Source organism: Marmota flaviventris, chromosome 6 (genome assembly GCF_047511675.1).
Source record: "Marmota flaviventris isolate mMarFla1 chromosome 6, mMarFla1.hap1, whole genome shotgun sequence".
Taxonomy (NCBI): Eukaryota; Metazoa; Chordata; class Mammalia; order Rodentia; family Sciuridae; genus Marmota; species Marmota flaviventris.
The window spans coordinates 110,671,783-110,692,822 of record NC_092503.1 but is presented as its reverse complement, the minus strand read 5'-3'; the positions used below and the strand labels follow the sequence as shown (position 1 = coordinate 110,692,822).

The window sequence follows — 21,040 nt, the reverse complement described above, 5'->3', positions numbered from 1 at the left end:
TGTGTATATATTTTTCTGAAATAAACTGCAAGAGTGAGAAAATCTCAAACCACCTATAAATTTTTTTGGTACTAGGGATTAAACCCAGGGGCACTCAATCACTGAGGCATATCCCCACCCCTTTTTTGTATATTATTTAGAGACAAGGTCTTACTAAGTTGCTTAGGGCATCACTAAGTTGCTGAACATGGCTTTAAACTCATTATCCTCCTGCCTCAGCCTCTTGAGCCATTGAGATTACAGGTATGTGCCACCATGCTGGCTCCAACATTTTAAACAGTAGCAAAAGGGGGGCTGGGGCTATAGCTCAGTGGTAGAGTGTTTGCCTAACACGCGTGAGACTGGGTTTAATCTTCAGCACCACATAAAGATAAATAAATAAATAAAGGTATTGTGACCATCTACAACTACCAAAAATATTTAAAAAAAAAAAAAAAAAAAGGGCTGGGGATGTAGCTCAGTGGGAGAGTGCCTGCTTAGTATTCAGAAGGCACTGGGTCTGATCACTGGCATCTCAAAGAGGAAGAACAAGAGAGACAGACATATAAAGAAGAAAAACAAGGGCAAATAGGAAAGTTTCTAAGTGCAACATTCCTTACTGAAGACATGAAAGCTTAATTCTAACATATCCTTGGTTAGCTTCAGAGAACATATTTACCCAAATTAAAATAACAGATGGGCTGGGGTCATAGCTCAGTGGTAGAGCACTTGCCTAGAATGTGAGAAGCATTGGGTTCAATCCTCAGCACCATATAAAAACAAATAAATAAAATAAAGGTATTGTGTTTCTCTACAACTTTAAAAAAAAAAAAAAAGATAATAGATTACCATTGGGTTCTTCATAAGTAGAAGCCTAACACTGAAGTCCTGGACTCAAGATGCAGGTATAAAGAGACTGTAGTCCTATGTAGTTGAGAAAGAGCACTCTTCCAGGAAGACAGAGAAAAATTAGAATTTGGTTGATAAATACCACAGAATATCCTCTTTCCTATACCTCAACATTAACTCAGCACCTACTATGTGCTAGACATATTGGATGCCATGGGGAACACAAAAATAAACAAGTTATACTCTTTTATCCTCAAGAAGTTCTCATTTAGTGAAGGAGCCAGGCATAAGAACAGTCTTTAGCAGCATGGTGGGACACCTGTAATCCTAGCAACTTGGGAGGCTGGGGCAGGAGGATTGCAAGTTCAAGGCCACCCTCAACAACTTAGTTAAATCCTAAGCAACTTATTGAAACTCCGTCTCAAAATAAAAAATAAAAAGGGCTGGGAATGTGGCTCAGTAGTAAAGTGTCCCTGGGTTAAATCCCTGGTACCAAAAACAGTCTTTAAATAAGAATCAAAAAAATCTTACAAAGAAACAAGTATGGATTGGGGATATAGCTCAGTGGTAGAGTACTTACCTAGATCTATAAGACCGTGGGTTCAATACAAAGGAAGGAAGGAAGGATGGAGGGAGGGAAGGGAGGAAAAGGAGGGAAAGAAGGAAGGAAGGAAGGAAGGAGGAAGGAAAGGTGGGAAGGGAGAAAGAAAGGAAAGAATACATTATGGGAATGTAAAGAAGGGCTCAAAATAGGCGGAATTCTGACAATTCTTCATGGAGGAAGGATTATTCAAGTTGAGCCTTAATGGATGAATGGATTTGGGAGAAAGATTATTCCTGGCTAAAAGGATTACTAATACAAAATCAGGGAGGTGTCATAGCATAATGCACAACTGGAAAAGTAAGCAATCTGAGGTGGTATAAGATGTAGTGTAGTACTTCCTGAATACTACTCATTACTATGTGCCTGGCACTGAGCTATATGCTGGGGACTATGTTGGAGAATGAAACATATACAGCTCTGGATTCTCTGAACTTTAAAAATCTAACTGGGGGAACACATATAATTATATGATAACAACCATCATAAATGCTATGAAGAAAAATTATAAGTTATTATGAGAATATATATTGGGCAAATTTAACAATCTGGGGAATCAGGGAAGGGAGTCAGAAGGAATTTAAGTCATGATCTGAAGGATGTATATGAGTTAGAAGAGAGAATAAAGAAAGAATTGAGGGGCTGGGGTTGTGGCTCAGTGGTACAGCACTTGCCTCACAGGTGTGAGGCATTGGGTTCGATTCTCAGCACCACATATGAATAAAATAAAGTTCTGTTAACAACATAAAAAAAAAGGTATTCATTGATTTTTTAAAAAAAGTGAAAGAGTTGTGCTTGTATGGTAAATAAAGGACATACAAAGGCATTAGAGTGGATTATATATCTGAGGAATTAAAAAAACTAGTAAATAAAGTATAGTGAGCAAGAAGGAAAAGAAGCATGCAATGAAGCTGAAGATGTAAGCAAAGGAGTAAGCATCACAATCATTGGCTATATGTGGAGAAAACAAGAATGTAGCAGTACAAGCAAGAATTGAAGTTACCTGGATGGCAACAGAGATGGTAAGGTGAATGGGATTAGGATTTACTTTGGAAGAAGAGTACACAGAATTTGTAATTGATGGTTGTAGGGCAGTTAAGGAGAGGAAAATACTAAGAATGCTTTTCAGGCATTAGCATGAAAACTGTTGAATAGTGGTGCAATTCACTGAAAATGGATAATACTAGAGAAAGAAAAAATTGGAGGGAGATTGAGTGCAGTCACTAATTTTAGGTTTAGGACATGCTGAATTTGAAGTGCCTATGAAACAATGAAGTAGAAATGATAAGTGAGCTGTTAAAACACTTAGAATAATCATTTGAACTCAAATATAAAACTGGAAGAAGTACATGGTATTTCAGCATAAAACCGGATAAATGGCTTGGGGAGAGAGTAGAATTCTGGAGAACTGGGCTAGGACTGAGCCCTGAAAAACTCAAATATTTAAAGATCATCTATGGGACAACAGGCAGCTAAATAGACCAAACAGCAGCACCCAATGTACTTGGAGAAAAAGGAGTGTGACAGAAGCCAAGGGAAGAAAGTATTTATAGGAGATAGTGGTTCCCTATGTCAAATGCCGCTGATTTGAAAACTGAAATGTATCCACTGGCTTTAGCAACATGGTAATAACTTAAGTTGTGAATACACTGGAGTGAATTAAGGAGTAAATGCCACAACAAGAACATGGAAGGTCTTGAATACTGATTCTGGATTCTACTTTGTGGGTAACAATTAACTGCTGAAATTCCATGATCTGATCTAGATTTTAAGAAAATGATTCTAAGAAGAGTAAAGAACAGGTTGGAAGGTAAGGTTAAGAAAATGTTAGAAAGCTTCTGTAGGAGTCTATGAGAAAAAAAAAGATATAATAGAAATGGAACAGTGATTACCTTATTGTTGGAGGAAGAGCTTGAGGATGACAACAATTTTTCTGGGCTCTTAGATTTTTCTGCTTTCCCAGCCTTTTCTGTAGGCTCTTTACTATCATTATAAGATTTCTGGGATTTATCAAAAATGTTAATTCCCAAGATCTGAGCCACTTTGTCCAGTTCAGATTGCTTCTTTTCTGCCTCTTCTGCCTCTTGTCGTAGCTCTGCAATGTCCTTCATGATGTTGTCCTGAAGCCGACTCACCTCCACCAGAAGTGGGTCTTTGTGACCATCTTTCTCCCTTCGTTTCTTGCGCAGCATTTCCCCTGAGTAGTCAAATGTCAACAGGAAGAAACAGGGGAAATAAATTACAATGAGCCATTTTTCATTTATAAGTAGTAATCTATCAGTGCATTATGGTTACAAAAATCACTCTTCACAAAAGCTTCTAAAGGTAAATAAGATTTTCCTTCCACAAAGGCTGGCTTAGGTGAAGCTTCTATGAAGGTGAAGGATAGATGATTATTTTTTCTGTAGGTATAATTAGCTAAGATCTATGGATAGGCTTCAGGGGCTCCCTAAACAAAAATATGAGTTTATGAGCTTGTGTTCCCTAAGAAAAATCAATAAATGTTGTAATTATGAATATAGCAGTTATTTTCTCTTCATAGAGCCAGAAAAATTATTCAGAGGGTAAAAACCATTCAAAGACACATATTATTTAAGGATACCATACCAACCTCTACACTGAGTTTTAGGTTTCACCTCAGGTTCACCTAATATCTCCTATTCCATCTGCAGGTCCTCATGGATTAGATCTCATAGGATAATTAACTTTCTCATGCCTAAGCAACACAAACCCAAACAGAAGTAATTATATTTTCTTCCTGTTCTCTGTTCTTTCATACCATTAGGCTGCATTATTTAGAAGCCTTGTTATATTCTTTCCTTATTACACATGTGAATTCCTAAAAGCATAGAAGAAATGAAAAGTAAAGCATCATGGAATACTTTGGGCCAAAAAGTAAGGAAATGCTCAAAAAATGATGAGAACATATTAAAAGGACACTGAAGCCAATTTAAAGGAGCTCCACTAGCTAAATTTGAGACAATTTGAGCATGAAAAGTAACAATAATGAAAGTATAACTACTACTACTGAATGAAAAATCTATGAATTTACACTGATATAAGTGAGTAAACAAATGAGTGTAGAGGTAAAGAAGTTCCTCCTTATAGTAGAAAGCCAATTAATAAAAGTAGAAGTGATAAAATTAGAAAGTCACTATTTAGCCTGATGTGGTGGTACATAACTGTAAACCCAACTACTTGAGAGACTGAGGTAGGAGGATTTTAGCAAGACCCTATCTCAAAATAAAATTTTAAAAAGGGCAGGGGATAGAGTTCAGAGGCAAATGGTGCTGGGTTCAAACCCCCATACCACCAAAAAAAAAAAAAAAAAGGCAATAAATCAATATTCCAGGCAAGAATCATCATTAAATGATAAAATTAGTGAGTGGAAGTTTGAAGAGTAACTGAATTTATATAATCTCAAAGTACTTCCCTATATTTATTAATGTCTTATAATAAGATATCCCCTATAAGGATAAAAATAGTAATGTTATTGTGGAGAAACCTCGAAGACATCATCTTAACCAAATGATCAAAGTTAACACCACCAGTAAATCAACACCTGATAAGAATCTGGCATCACTTTTGTAATGTTTGTCCCAAAAAATGAATAATCCAAATTTAATCATAAGGAAACATCAGAAAAACCAAAATTGAGACATTCTACAAAATACACGACTCTTCTAAACTGTCAATGTTATGAAACACAAAGACTCAGGAACTATTATTAAAAGATTAAAAAAAACATGACAACTGAATATGATGAAAAATTTTGCAATTTCTTTTCCTATAAAGGACATAACTGGGAAAATTGTGAACTATGAATAGATTTGTAGCCTCATTTTGATTAATTTTCTCATTTTGATTACTGCGCTGTGATTACTGGTTATGTATGTAAATTCTTTGTTGTTAGAAAACACAAATATTCAGAGGTCACAAAGTGTCACATCTACAACTTGCTGTAAGAGTTTAGGTTAAAATTATACACACACACACATACACACACACACACACACACATATACACACAGAAATAATAGAGCAAGTGTAGTTAAGATGTTAATAATCTGGAAAAAGAGTACCTAAGAATTCTTTGTACTGTTGTTGCAACTTTTCTCTAGGTCTATGTTAATAATGATAATTATTTGTGTGTATCTGTGTGTGGTGCTAGGGACAGAATCCAAGGCCTTGTGCGTAATAGGCAAAGTGTTTTGCCAATGAGCCACATCCCCCAGCCCTTTTTAAAAAATAATTTTTAAAAGTCAAACTTTGAGTCACTGAACCTGAAAGTAACAAAACCTCTCCACTTGGGTCTCCTACTAAAGTTAAAAGTCAGCCATGCAAAGGAGCTGCCTGATACCTTGTTGTTTATGAAGCCGCTCCAACTCAGTCCTGAGATAGTACATTTTTTTCTGGCGGGCCTCCCGGTCACTCTTCAGTTTTTCCCTCTCTTCAATAACCTGCAAAGTACAAAATGGTAAGATAGTCCCTCAGCTTCCAACATCCTCCCTTTTCTATTGCTCTCTTCCAGAAAGCCTTGTGCTATGTATCTTTTTTTTTTTTTTTTTTTTTTGAGAGAGAGAGAGAGAGAGAATTTTTTAAAATATATTTTCGGTGGACACAACATCTTTATTTTATTTTTATGTGGTGCTGAGGATCGAACCCAGTGCCCCGCGCATGCCAGGCGAGTGCGCTACCGCTTGAGCCACATCCCCAGTCCTGTGCTATGTATCTTAAACTAAGGATCACATACCTGTACACAGAGGTTCTGATTATGTAGTCAATCCCAGTTCTTTTAAGAACTATACACTCAGAATGTATTATTTTTATGCAAGACACACCTAGAGCCACTGACAGCAACTACTGGACAGTGGTTCTGAACCCAAAAGGAACCAGGAAGAAGGGAACTAATGTGTGTTATGCGTGAGGCACTGTATTAGGTGCATTACATATTTCATGTTATTTAATCCTCACAACATTTTCTCTATATTACAGTTAAGAAAACTGAGGTTGTGCAAAATTAAGTAACTTACCAAAAGTCACAAGAGTAAGGAGACTAAAAAAAAAGTATACCTGCCCTAAAGCTCATGATGTTTCAACCACATTACTACCACCTAATGGAAAAAAACAAATATGGCTTAGTCTTTAATAGACCAGTGAGAAAAACCTATGAATTATCAGCCCTGACTTAAGAGATAGCTCTTGAAGGAAAAACAAAGAGAAAGTGTTCAGCCTCCAAACACTATCTCCGAAGTCTTAAGTTTTATATTTACTGAACCTATTCCCCTTTCCCAAAATAATTCAATAAACTAAAGGCTGAAGTTCAGGATATATAACTACAACAGAAATTAAGGGAAAGTTTTTTTTTTCTTCTAAGGATTAGCTAATTTTTTTTTAAACTGGAAAAAAATGAGAAAATGGGAGACTTCAAGGATCCCAGCTCCTACCCTAAGTGTTCTAAGACCATTACTTTGTACCAAGAAATAAACATTTTAAAAAGTCAGCTGGGTCCAGTGGCATATGCCTGTGATCCCAGCAACTCAAGAGGCTGAGACATGACTGCAAGTTCAAGGCCATCCTCAGCAATTTAGTGAGCCCCTAAGCAACTAGCAAGACCCTGACTCAAAATAAAACAAAAAAGCTGGGGATGTGGCTCAGTGGTAAAGCACCTCTAGGTTCAATCCCCAGAATCAAAGAAAGAAAGAAAACAAATGTAGCAATCATGGTCACCAATGGCCATACTTTTTGTTTGTTTATAATGAATGACAAAACGTGTGAGAGAAGATCAAAGGGGCTATATATTACTTAGGGTGATGTCAGCAACATCCAAAGGAGTTGGAAGGGCCGTATAAATTTTCAGCCCCCTCTAAATGACAAATTTTATGTTAAAACGAAAACTCGGACATGGAACAACCAAAGCTAATATTTACCTTCTGCTTCTGGGAGGCACGGTTCTTTTCATCAGAGATCTTCTCTGGATTGTATCTTATGAGTGATGGGATAGACACCTGGACAGGCACTTGGGCAGTAGGAACTGGGCCTAGCACTGACTCCTCCTGTTTTGGTTCATCAGGAGTCACGGTGGGGATCACACGGAGATTGGGACGGCTCCGAGTAGCTTGTTTAGTTACTGGCATTATTCTATGGGGTTCAGGTACAGGGTGGTTTGATGGTTGAGAGGCAGGGTACATGGGCCATCTTGAAGCTGCATATGCCATGTAGTGCCTATAGGCATCAAAGGAGGCAGGGGGAATGGCAGGTCCCTGGTAGTTTGGAGGTATTCGAGCCGCAGCAAACTGGGAAGTCCTTGGCATATGAAACTGAGATAAAGAAGCAGAGTGTGAAAGTCTAATTGGGGTAGATGGGGCTGATGGTAGCATGCACCTGACTGCAACAGATGACTGAAACCCACTGCCAACCACTTCTGGTCCTGAAATACGACCCACTGGATGGTCAGATTTTAGGAATGGAGGGCTATTTTTTGTGAGCAGGTAAGGATCCACAGGGGAGGCTGGGTGTGGATGGGACACTTCTGGGGAGTGGGTATTGCTATGGTGTGCCTCCCTGCTCTCTAGTCTGTGGGGATCTGAGGAGCGCCGATCAGCTGAGAAACGATGATCCACTGAGGAGCGGTCAGTTGAAAAATGTCGGTCAACAGAGGAACGGCGGTCAGCTGAAGAGCGTGATGATGGCTTTTTGCCATGAAGCCGTTCCTGGGTGCGTGCAGCCAATTTACTAATCTCTGCTACTCCAATATCCAGCCCTATGGTCTTTAGCAAGTCATGAATCTTGGCATATTCTGGATTGGTATCTTCCAGTGATTCTAGTTTTATAGCTGGAGGTGAAGAGGATAGGGAGCTTGCCTTCTGCCTCACAACTTCACTCTCAGAACTCCCAAGGGTCTTTGGTGGGGATTCCACCTTTAAATCCTCTTCCTCATCCCCATAGAGAAATTTCTCCTCATCCTCAATGTCAGGAAAGCTTCGGCGCCTTTTTTCCTGTGTACTGGTAGAATCAGCCAACATGCTCAGAATGCGAGAGAAACCACTGCCATCCTGGCTAGCTCTCTCATGGGGGAGTAACAAATCTGTGTGTCGTTCAGGTCCCTCAGATTTCAAATCCAATTTCTCCTTGCGACACAGAAAACTTCCGAACTTTTCTCTTAGAGGACTGCTGTCTTTAGGCAGCCCAGGGAGGGTACCCCATTGGTAGAGATTGCCTGGAGGTTCCTTCAGGGCAGTCTCCACTGTAGTTCCCTTGTTTTCAATCTCTGAGGCAAAAGCAGCAATAGCACCACTTAGTGGAAGAGATGAGTGTCCAGAGTAAAGAGTGTGATCCTGGTTGGAGCTGGTACTACTGGAAAAACTCTCAAGCTGCAAAGACAAACACAGTTTTATTTAGCCCCTATGCAGAATCTCAGAACACCAGTAACTGATTTAAGTACTTAAAAACTTTGTTCTTTCTGAATTAAAAGCGAGATATGAGTATAGATAAAAGGGAGAATATAAGCCAGGTGTGGTAGCACATGTCTATAATCCCAGAGACTATGGAGGATTACAAGTTCAAAGCCAACCTCAGCAACTTAGCAAGGCCCTAAGCAACTTAGTGAGACCTCATCTCAAAATAAAAAATAAGGGCCGGGGATGTGGCTCAGTGGTTAAGTACCTAGGTTCAATCCCCAGTACCAAACGAAACTAATAAAATCAGTATTCTTAGCCTAGTTCAAGATTTGGGTCCCTGTATCTTCAGATGTCTCTGCTGTAATTAGAAGAAACAGGAAATGAGGCATATTGGATGGCATCTTCACCTTTGCTCATTTGTTTTGGTCTTTACCAAGGAATTTGAATTCAAAAAGATTTTAGAGATCCCCTAAGTTGTTTTCATTTCCATGGATCCCCAAAGAAAAAATATATATATAAGTGGCACTGCTTTGAAGTGGAGACTGAAAACTCTGGAAACTGGTCAGCCTCCCCTTGCTTCTTTAGAGCTCTTTTGCACTTTTTCAGAAGCCTTTAGCTAAACTAGTGGTCTTGCCTGGCCATCTTTTCATACGTTAACAAAAAATATCAAATCTCAGAATGGTGAAGTAACTTGTTTAAAAATCACACAAGGGCTGGGGATATGGCTCAAGCGGTAGAGCGCTTGCCTGGCATGCGTGCGGCCTGGGTTCGATCCTTAGCACCACATATAAACAAAAATGTTGTGTCCGCTGAGAACTAAAAAATAAATATTAAAAAATAAATAAATAAAAAATAAAAATCACACAATAAACTGGTGGTAGAGGTGGGTCCAAAATCAGAATCACTTGATTTCTGGTCTAGTATCCTACAACTCATACATTTGCCTTCCCTCTAAACAGAGATGAGGGGACTGGGGGTCATGGCTCAGTGGTAGAGTGCTTACTTAGCACCCATGAGGCACTGGGTTCAATCCTCAGCCACATAAAAATAAATAAGTAAAATAAAAGTATTGTGTCCATCTTTCAACTAAATATATATATATATATTATATATTGCAAAAATATATATTATATATACATATTATATATAAGAGAGATGAGGAAATTCAGATCATCTCTTCAACATTGCCCTTCAAGTTCCATTTCCAAGAAACCCATATTCAAAGATTCTTACAGGGTTATCCAATTTAAGGAAATACTCCCTAAAAAGTCTGTTTAAAAATCTTAAGAGAACAGAAGCCCTTTACAGATGTATTATGAGGCCTACAATTTCATTTAAAGAATCCTGGAAGGTATAGCTAACAGACATTTAACAATATTGGTCCAGCATATATTACAAAGGTACCATTAGGGACACAGCCCCCAGGAATGTACCCAGGCTTTAAGACATTAAAGGATCCAGCAAGAGCCCCTAGAAGAAATGCAACAGAGACCTGCACAGAAGGCTCCATGTCCACCTCAATCCGCTTCTTCAGAATGGACTTCTTAGGCATCAGAGACACTTCCTCAGGCCGATGCAAAGAATATCCTGGCTCTGATGCTGTTAGGACACCTGACAGTCCAGGAATGGAACAGCTAGTGCCATCACCATCAACTCCCACCAGCTCCTGACTCAAGCTCCTGCTTCGTTCCTCCTCTTCTTCTCGCTTTCTCCTGGCAAGGTCCAGCTCTCGAAACTCAGGGTCTAGAAACCTAGGACTTGGGCTTCGTCTACGCTGTCGATAGTTGCGTGTCCCTGATGTAAAACTTGGGTGATCCCCTCCCATGCTGTGTATCTTCTCTGTGTCATCATAACGGGGCCTTTTGGCCTCTCGGTTCCTTTCCTCAGCTCGCATAGAGTAGGAGCCTTTGAGTTTGTCTCTATTTCGTTCTGTTCCCCGCAACAGTTCATCATGACAATTGACATGGGGACTATACTCAGATCGGTGAAGGAAAGTTTCTCTTGTTCGGTAGTCCTCATCAAGTTGTCCCAAGAAGGGACTAAGAGGCCCCTCCTCCCGGGAAATATATCGCTCGAGACCCCGAGAACATTGGGAGCTTCGAGTGAAGACAGAATCATCAGTCAAGTCATCCCTGAGAAAAGAGACAAGCATCATTGAATATAATGGACTTGGAAAGAATAAGACCAGTGAAGTCTAAGAAATTGATATTTGACAAGGGGGCTACAGAATGCTTAGGGAAAAAGACAATGATCACAGAGTCCAAGAACATATCGATATGCGATAATAAAACATTTCTTCTCCCTTTCCTCTGGGGGCATAGGTAGCTTCAGCTACTAACCAAGGGCTAATATTACCAATACATCTAGATAGAACTCTTAGGCTAACCTCTTTGATTAGACTAGGGATTCAGAGTATCGTATGACGGTCAGGGAGATGTGAAAACACCAACAGACTACAAAGAGTCCCTGATTACACAATCCACACTAGCTAAATTCTAGCTCTTTGCTATTGAAGGTGTGGTCTGGATCAGCAGCAGCAGCATTACCTGGGAACTTACTTCTTAAGCTCAGCCCCATGCCTACTGAACTAGAATCTGCATTTTAGTGAGATCTCAAGGTAATTTGTATTTACTTTAAAGTTTGAGAAACACCAGTCCAGAATAATGTTTTTTAAAAGCTGTGTTCCACAGAGATCTAAAGAGTACTTAGGAGCTGTCTTAATAAAAGAGGTGCTAGGAAAGCAGAACCAGAAGAGCTGTAGACTTTCTACCCTATTTAAATTCTATTAGCCCCAATTTTATGTCTACATATTAGGTTTATCTGATTTTTTTAACTTTTATTTATTTTTATGTGGTGCCAGGGATCAAACCCAGTGTCTCACACATGCTAGGCAAGCACTCTACCGCTGAGCCACAACCCTGGCCCCCACGAGATATTTTTTTTAATATTTATTTTTTTTAGCTGTAATTGGACACAATACCTTATTTTATTTATTTTTATGTAGTGCTGAGTTTAAACCCAGGGCTTTGCACATGCTAAGCAAGCTCTCTACAGCTGAGCCACAATCCCAGCCCTATATATTTTATATATAGATAGATATTTTTTATACTTTTTTATTATTTTTTTTTAATATGGTGCCAGGGATTGAACCCACTGCCTTACTCATGCTAGGCAAGTGCTCTACCATGGAGCCACAACCCCGGCCCCCCTATATATATTTCATTTGGAAAAAAGACTTGTCATTGTGGAGAAAATTAAAGATCACAAAACTGTTTTGTCACCCATTTCCCTGTCTTACCTGGATATCCACAAGCACTTTGCTAATCTTGGGCCCAGAAAAAAGTGAATGATGATTTGGCTCACTGTATGTTTCTATTTTAGAAATATAAAGGACTTAGCCCTTGGTAGAATGAAGGTTAAATCCAGGAAGAAACAGTTGTCCCTTCAGCTTAGAGCTCTATACCACACACAACAGACTTAACCTTTTTTGGGTATTATGGTCACAGACTTTCTATGATCTAAAAAAGAAAGTTTTTTATTTAAATCATGGAAATAAAGACCCTCGGGCTGGGGTTGTAGCTTAGCGGTAGATCGCTCACCTAGCACATGCGAGGCCTTGGGTTCGATCCTTAGCACCACATAAAAATAAAACAAAGAGGGCTGGGGATGTGGCTCAAGTGGTAGCGCGCTCGCCTGGCATGCGTGCGGCCCGGGTTCGATCCTCAGCACCACATACAAACAAGGATGTTGTGTCCGCCGAAAACTAGAAAATAAATATTAAAAAAAAAAAAATTCTCTCTCTCTCTCCCTCCATCTCTCACTCTCTCTTAAAAAAAAATTTTAAAAAAAATTAAATAAATAAAATAAAGATATTGTATCCATCTACAACTAAAAAAAAAAAAAGAAAAAAGATCCTCTAGCACTTTAAGCATGTAAATTTTAAGTAATTTGAATAAAAAAATAAAAGTACTTCCACGACACTCATATTCCATCAAAAATTATCTAGAGATGGCAAATATTGGTATCTTCTACAGTTTATAATAGCTACATTTTTGTTGTTGTTGTTTCTAAAAATGACTTTCCTTTTTTTTTTTTTTTAATAGTTGTTTTCTTGGGACTGGGGTGGTGGCTCAGAGGTAGAGTGCTTGCCTGGCACGTGTGAGGCCCTGGGTTCAATTCTCAGCACCACATTCAAATAAATAAATTAAATAAAGGTCCATCAATGACTAAAAACTATTTAAATAAAAAAAAACAGTTGTTTTCTCATCCCTGAAACTACCTTAACAGAACATCAAAAAGTTGCCTTTTCTTCTTCACCAGCCCTGCCTCTGTTCAAAGTTCTAGAATTGGACAATAGCTGTAAATAAATTTATGAAAGGTTACCAAGGTTAAACTTCATCACCTCTCTACAAAGAATTCCACCTTTGGGAATATAGATTTCTGTTTCCCACTTCCTTCCCAAGGAATCTGGGGGATTTTGAGGTATCAACTTACCCTGAAACATAAAGGTATGTGAATGGATCAAGGTTGATCTCTGAAATCAAACATAACTGGAGCAAATAATTTTACCCTGTATCTATCAACCATGAACACCTATGTTTGGAGAGGAATTACTACATCACTAAAACACTATCTACCATACATATTGGTGTGGGGGAAAAAACTCAAGCTACATGGTTAGTGGCAAATTCATCCAAGCTCTCACATTCAGCTCTCCACTAGAACTATTACATATAACCACAAAATGGAATACTAGTTCATCATCTAATGGAACACTAATTATCAAGAAGCTAGAAGAATAAGATGGCCCTCAGAAAGCCTCAGTCCAGACTTGGAATCTCCAGTAAAAGGAAACATACAATGAAAGAACTCATATGAATAGTTTAAAAAAAAAAAAAAAAGCTATCATGTCAATATAGTCAGAAATCAGGATGCTTACTAGAAGCTCATGTTCTCCTTCCTCAGGGATCCCAAGGCATCAAAAAGGAAACTGGTTGCAAAAAAAGTAAGTCCTAAAAAGGATCACACCTTCTGTAGGCTGATATAATCCAGTAAAGAACACTCTGAAAGCCTTAGCTAAATCTGTTTTCTAAAATAAGGTCTATCTATTAAAAAGCTGATTGTTGGATGCATGTAGTACATGGGTGTTGACAGTAACTGCTCCACTTTTTTGTTTTTAAATTTCCATTAAACAGGTTAAAACATGTAGGGCTGGAGGCATAGCTCAGTGGTACAGCAACTACCTAGCATACATACATGAGGCCCTGGGTTCAATCCCCAGCACCAAAAAGAAGCTTGTACATTGAAGTGCATAGTGGCATTATTCATAATTGTCAAAAAGTGAAAACAACCCAATGTTACCCATCCATTCACCATTGTTGAAAAGGAAGAGTGGTATATGCATATAAGGAAATATTATCAGCAATAAAAAAGAAAAATATAAACATGAATGAATCTTAAAAACATTATTCTAAGTGAAAGAAATACATAAAAAACTATGTATTATATTCTTCTATTTATATGTAATATCTGGAATGGGCAAATCTATAGACAGAAAATAGATTAGTGACTGCCAAGGGCTGAGAGTAGGGTGAGGGGAATAATGGCTATGGGTGCCAAATTTCTTTCTGGCATAACAAAAATGTCATAAAATTGTCCTGATAGATGTGTAACTTTGTGATTATACTAAAAACTTATATACTTATACACTTTAAATGAGTCAATTTATATGACATATTAATTATATCTGAATAAAAGTGATTTTAAAAATATATCTGAATTTAAAAAAAGGTTGTTCAGGGCTGGGAGTGTAGCTCAGCTCAGGAGTACAGTGCTTACACAGCATACATGAGGCTCTGGGTTCAATCCCCAGTACCACACACACATGTCCTTTAAAGCCTAAACTCTCTATTCTTTTACTTTGCTGAGTCCTCAAGAAAGATGTCTACTTCTATCTTTTCCCTAAGTAAATTAAAGGGAAAAAAATTCCTACCTCATCAATCTTTAGCAGGACAAGGAGTTGTCAGGATATGAGAACTCCAAAAATGGAATATTTAATCCCAAAACAACTTTAAACAGGAGAAATTAACCTTGTAATTGCTAATCTTTTTTTAATATTTATTTTTTAGCTTTAGGTGGACACAGTATTTTATTTTTATGTGTGCTGAGGATCAAACCCAGTGCCTTATGCATGCTAGGTGAGCACTCTACCTCTGAGCCACAACCCCAGTCCTATTTACTAGTCTTTAGAAGCCAAAAGGCTTAGAATTTTTCATTCAATCTATTCATGCTCCATTTTCAGAACAACTTATAGTCAGTTATAAGGATGCTAAGGTAAGGATTTTTTTATATCTTTATTTTATCTATTTTTATATGGTGCTGAAGATTGAACCCAGTGCCTCACATGCGCTAGGCAAGCACTCTACCACTGAACCACAACCCCAGCCCACTAAGGAAAAGATATTAACAACCCTTGACTTGGGTAACTTGATTGTCACCCAAACTATACAAAACTTAACAGATTCAAACAAGGAAGAAAGAGAATAAAGCAAATAAAAAACTAAACATGGCCGGGGCTTGGTGGCACACATCCATAATCCCAGTGCCCAGAAGGCTAGAGACAGAGTTGCAAGTTCAAAGCCCCAGCCTCAGCAATGGCAAGGCACTAAGCAACTTAGTGAGACCCTGTCTCTAAGGAAAATACAAAATAGGGCTACATATGTGGCTTAGTGGTCGAGTGTTTTTGAGTTTAATCCCTGGTACCAAAAAAAAAAGAAGAAAAAAAAAAAACTAAACATGTATGTACAAAGAATGGAAATGGCCTATTTTATTAGCTAAAGACTAGTCTCACTGTCAGGAGGCATCTTGAGCATGCCAATGGTACTATGGGCTGGTTTTAAATGGATAGTAATTATCCATACAAATCATACTGAGCAAGAGAAAAGGAACTGTATAGGTGGTAAGGTGTAAAGAATGGTCCTATAACCTCCATTCAGAACCTTAATTCAATTTCTTTAAAGTAGACTAGTCTCTCTAAAACACATAATTCTATTAAAAAAAAGATCACAGTCCTAAACTCTGTAAAAGGAAAATTTTATAACTTTTAAAAGACAATTGGTTATCTGAAGCACACATAGATAACAAAGTTATGAAAAGGGGAGGTGAAGATACCTCAAAAACCTTAGCAAGGAAAAAAGAGAATCACACCAAGCACCACCTACCCACAATGACTATTCAATCATCTCCCAAAATAGAAGCAGCTGGAAGGTCGAGAGCTTATTGCCTCAATTAAGAGACACATACCTTGAAGACCTATCTTCAGAAGCTTCAGTATTATGACATAAGACTCTCCTCCCTTGCTTCTTTGCAAACATAGCCACTGGAGCTTTGAAGTAAATATTAGCAATAGCAGCACTGTCCTCAGACTTCCTGCCTAGCAGTCTCCACTTCACTGTCTATGCTCTGTTCACTACTGAACAATTTCAGAAAGAATACTTCCTTGATTCACTTCATTTATGAAAACTCCCAATGTGCTGGACAAAGACCATAACAGACATGGTCTCAGCTCTGAGAAAAAGGGCTGTCCTGAACTCCCATCCTAACTAGTTTGGCTTTTGAGGTGAATAACGCCTAATGTTATTATGTACTTGCTATATGGATAACTGTGAAATGCATTTGCTCTTCCTTAGCACTCAAGAGTTGTAAAGTAGTAAATGAACATTTTTAAAAACCTCTATTATCACTTTATACAGTAAACATTCACACATATATTAGACATGAATTTATATAAACCCTTTTGAATCTATATTTTGGTTTGGATAAACTTTTGAAGTTTGTTTTTTTAAACACTGTTAAAATTTTTTTTTCCTTTTGTGTTCAGAATTTTCTTTTGTATAAGGGACATTCTTCACACCTTTACAATAGTTTACAATCCATGCTATTTCAACTATTTTTCATTTCAGGGATTCTGATTATGACCCTTCAACATACTCTTTTTATCCATACCAAGATGAGTTTTTAAAAATCATTTCCACCATACAGTTCATTCAGAAACAGTCTCCATATCCTCAGTATTTTTTCTCCATTCACAAAGCCTTTTCCAATGTGGTACTTTGTTCTGGACACATAGACATAGGGAATAAGTGCTGGCACCATCCTTTCAACTACATTATGTGGAAAACAGCAAACTTTCAGCCTTCCAGTACTAGTATAGTGCACCTGCCTTAGTGAAGCCTACCTGTCCATGTCCTCCAGATTATCCACTGGTGACCCCAGCCGATCACTAAGCCGACGACGTTCTGGTGTGCTAACACAGAAGTGGTCATTGCCAACAGTGATCCTTAAGCTCTGTTCTAAAGAAGAGTCAGAACGCAGACTAGGAGAGCGTCTCTACAAAAGTAAAAAAATTATATGGTAGTAATATGGTCAAGATGTCACTATGCCTAAAAATGTTCTCCCTACTCACAAAGCTGTGGTTCAACAAGATGAGAAATATTGATAGAAACTACTTTAAAAAGCATCTTTTAAATTTTCATTTTCTTAGAAAAGCCCACACCTCCAATCCTCCCAAACAATGACCTCTGATTCTTTTAGTTGTAGGTGGACACAATACTTTTATTTATTTAGTTTTATGTGGTGCTGAGGATCAAACCCAGTGCCTCACATGTGCTAGGCAAGCGCTCTACCACTGAGTCATAACTCCAGCCCTGACTTCTGATTTTTTTTTTGTAATATATATATATATATATATTTTTTTTTAGTTGTAGGTGGACACAATACCTTTGTTTTATTTATTTTTATATGGTGCTAAGGATCGAACCCAGGGCCTTGCACGTGCTAGGCAAGCACTCTACCGCTGAGCCACAACCTCAGCCCTGACTTCTGATTCTTAATGGACATTAAAACAGAAAGGTGCTCTCAGAACCTACACATTTTAGTGAAGGATGCAAGCCAAAAACAGGTGTTTTTGTTTTGTTTTTTAAGTTCTTCTGATAGCAGTAAGTGCTATAACATTAAAACATGATACCATGAAAGACAGGAAAAGGAGGAGTTACTACAGATAGGTAAGATATGGATTTTCTGAGATGGTATCATTTAATCTGGACCATGCCTGAGGAGATGTCAGTCTTGCAAAAAAAGATAAAAAGATGTTTTAGGTGAAGGGAAAGAATTACTTGACAATTTTGGGGGTAATAGGAAGAGGCCTGTATGGCCACAGAAAAGTGACACAGATAAACAGAAACCATGGTTAGTAAATTCTGATTTTTACTCTTACTGGGATAAGAGCTACAGATGGGTTTTAAGCAAGGAAAATACTATGATCTAACATTTTGCCTTCCAATGTATTGCTCACACCCTCACCAATCTTCACTCAAATCACCTTCTTGGGAGGCTTTCCCTATCAAAAATTTTAATTCCTTTCTCTGCTTTATTTTTTCTTGTACTTAATCACACTAAATGTGCAACTCCATTTCTAACTTCTCTTAATTTCCAATTCATCTTGCTAAAATTTAAACTGAGAGCAGAAGTTTTTGTCGGTTTCCTCACTGTCCTGCCTAATACATGGTAGATGCTTAATAAATACTTATCAGATGTATGAAAAGAGGGTTTTAAAAAATCATTTTCATTTCTGTATCCAGAATAAATTGGAGGATAGTAAGAGTGAAATGTAAAGGAGCCAAACCCAACAATCCAGGGAAAAGGTAATAGGACAAAAGGTATGGCAAAGAATAGTTTCGAAGGTGTAATTTGGAGATACAAATGATAGGTTAGGCAGATATGGTTAATATGACAGATTAGATATGGGGAGAAGGGAGACAATGACAATTTCTGACTTGAACAAAAGGTGATACCATTTTGTGGCAGAAAAGACTGAAGCAAATAAACTAACATAGGAAAAAAGGGGAGGCTGTAGAATCAAGTTTTCTGTCCTTGCTTCCTCTGCAGTGACTGACATTCAGACTGACACAGCTGGGTTTTGAAAATCTTAACAAAATGACAAGTCAATTCATCTATGATGACAGTAGCCAGAGTACCTGGATACATGTTAGAAAGGTACTCAAGAAAACAGAAACTTTGTCACCGGGTTATAAGATAGACTTATGAAACAAATTCCAATACCAGACCCTGTGCAGAAACTCTTACTAGAGTGGTGGTTCTGACAGAGGTCAATATCATGTCTAAACTAAAAACTTTTTCCCCCCTTTGGGTGCTGGGGATAGAACCCAGGGCCTCACAGATTAGGCAAGCCCTCTACCATTGACCTATACCCCCAGTCTCCTAAATTAAATTTCTTAATCTCATTTTCTGTTCCTCTAGCAATAAAACACAACGGTTAAAATCATGGGCTGTGCGAACTACATGTGAGTTGAATCACAGCTCCACCACAGTTTCACAGGCTCATCTGTGTCACCTAGGTCAATTTATTTAAGCCTCTGGGTTGGTTCATCAGCTGCACAATAAGGAACAATATTTGCTTCACCTCAAAGGGTTGTGAGCGTTAAAAAGAACGTGTGAAGAACTAAGCACAGTTCCCATCCTACAACTCACCGAGTGGTAGTAGCTATCAGGACTGTGGTTAGGCTCCTTTCATTTCGGAAAGCAGTTCCAATCTAGATCCCCTAACAGGTTATCCCGCTAGAGTCCCTTGACTCGCCACAAAGATGGACATTGTGCTCTGCTAAGATCCAGAGGCCAGCTCGAGTGTAAGGGAGTAAAACCCCACGGAGCCCCGAAGAAGTGTCAACTCTCCAAAAAGAACCAGACACAGGGCTGGATAAAAATCCCCTCGCCCTGGCAAACTTTTCCACCTCTTCTCCGCTGAGTGAGAGAAACAGCCTCTCGCCAGGAAACGGAGCACTCCCTCCCGACCACACGCCCGTGCGGGTCCCTAGTCCGTTATTATATAAACGAAGCTCCCGGGGCTGACAGGGACCTCGGGCTCTGGCGTCGCCGAGGACTCCCGGTCTAGAGGCCTTGCAGCGCCCGGGCTGAGGGCGTTTCTGGAAGCGGGAACTCTGGGCAAGTGGATCAGGGTATGGGGAAATCCCGGTAAGGGGTGGGATTACCCGGCTGCCGCTGTCGCCTGGATGGTCTCCGCGGCCGTCCCGGGCGAAGTCGGCGCGGGACTCTCCGCGGCTGCTGCCTCGGAAGCTGGCAGGGCCAGGCGGGAAGAGTCGTCGGCCCCGCGGTGGCGACGGGGAGCCGCGACGGGCCCGCGGCGGGGACGGGGAGACGCGACGACCCCGCGGAGGGGAAGGAGAGGCCCGGCGGCCGCGGGGAGGGGACGGGGAGCCGCGGCGACCCCGTGGCGGAGACGGTGAGGCCCGGCGGCCACGGTGCCCTGTAGGCGAGCGGGGCCGGCGAGCCGGAGTCCGCAACGAGGAGGAGCAGGAAGGCGGCGGCGGAGATGTGCGGCGAACCGGGCCTGAGGAAGAGCCGGAGCTGCGGCCGATGCGAGGGCCGCCTCCGCCGCCGTCTTTAGGTCGGTGAGAGGAGACAGAGGAACGGGCACTGCTGCGGTACATGGCTCTGGCAGCAGCGGCCACGGCAGCAGCTCCGACCCGGGGGCGCCCTGGACGCGGGCCCCGAGCGCGTCGCCACAGCTGCAGCCGCCGCCGCCACCACGGCCTCCGCGCGCCGCCCCCGTCGCCGGAGTAGCCCCCTCCCCTCGGCGCCGCGCCGCGCCGCCCCTGGGACCGGGCCGAGCGCGCTCCCGCGGCCGCAGCTGGCGGTTGGAGGGCGCGAGCACACGCCCGACACACCCCCGAGCCCTGCCGGGCTCCCCGCTTCTCTACTCAGGGAGTGTCCACTGAAGCTCTGAGATGTGGGGAGGAGCGCGGAAGCTGGGCGAGGGGAGGGGAGCTGCAGCGCGCGCCCAGAGATCCGCACGCTCCGCCTCCCAGCCCGCAAGATGGCGGCCGCCGAGCCACCCATTTCCCTCCCCCACCCCCGGGGGTCACGTGACGCCGAGGGCCAAGGCGCGCGAGGGGCGGGGCGAAAGAGTGGGATTAGCGGGAGCTGGACTAGATCTCCCGCGGATCCCCGAGGCGTCGGGACTTCTAGGTGCTCTCCTTTGGGAGCTTACTCATTGCTTTCCCTGCTCCCCAACCCTGTTAATGTATCTGGAGACGATAAGTTACTATAAATGGTGAGAATATAAACACCCCCGAAACTTTAATTCTGTCGGAGGTTACGCGCCTCCACAAGAGCAC

The 21,040-nt window shown here is 40.5% G+C and overlaps 1 protein-coding gene across 2 annotated transcripts in view; it reads right to left on the bottom strand.

Moving 5' to 3' along the window:
• Positions 1–20,482, bottom strand: part of Znf318 (zinc finger protein 318) — a 36,712-nt gene extending 16,230 nt beyond the window's left edge. Inside the window, exons 1-6 of one of the 2 annotated variants that reach the window (XM_027950456.2) lie at positions 19,895–20,482; positions 17,065–17,216; positions 10,321–10,960; positions 7,359–8,801; positions 5,789–5,888; positions 3,322–3,626 (exon numbers count right to left, since the gene is read on the bottom strand). In XM_027950456.2, coding sequence (XP_027806257.1) covers positions 3,322–3,626; positions 5,789–5,888; positions 7,359–8,801; positions 10,321–10,960; positions 17,065–17,216; positions 19,895–20,353 — 3,099 coding nt within the window. In that variant the 5' untranslated portion in view covers positions 20,354–20,482. The remainder of the gene's footprint in view (positions 1–3,321; positions 3,627–5,788; positions 5,889–7,358; positions 8,802–10,320; positions 10,961–17,064; positions 17,217–19,894) is intronic. The other variant, XM_027950454.2, reaches the window with a different exon arrangement.
• Between the last annotated feature and the right edge of the window lie 558 nt (positions 20,483–21,040).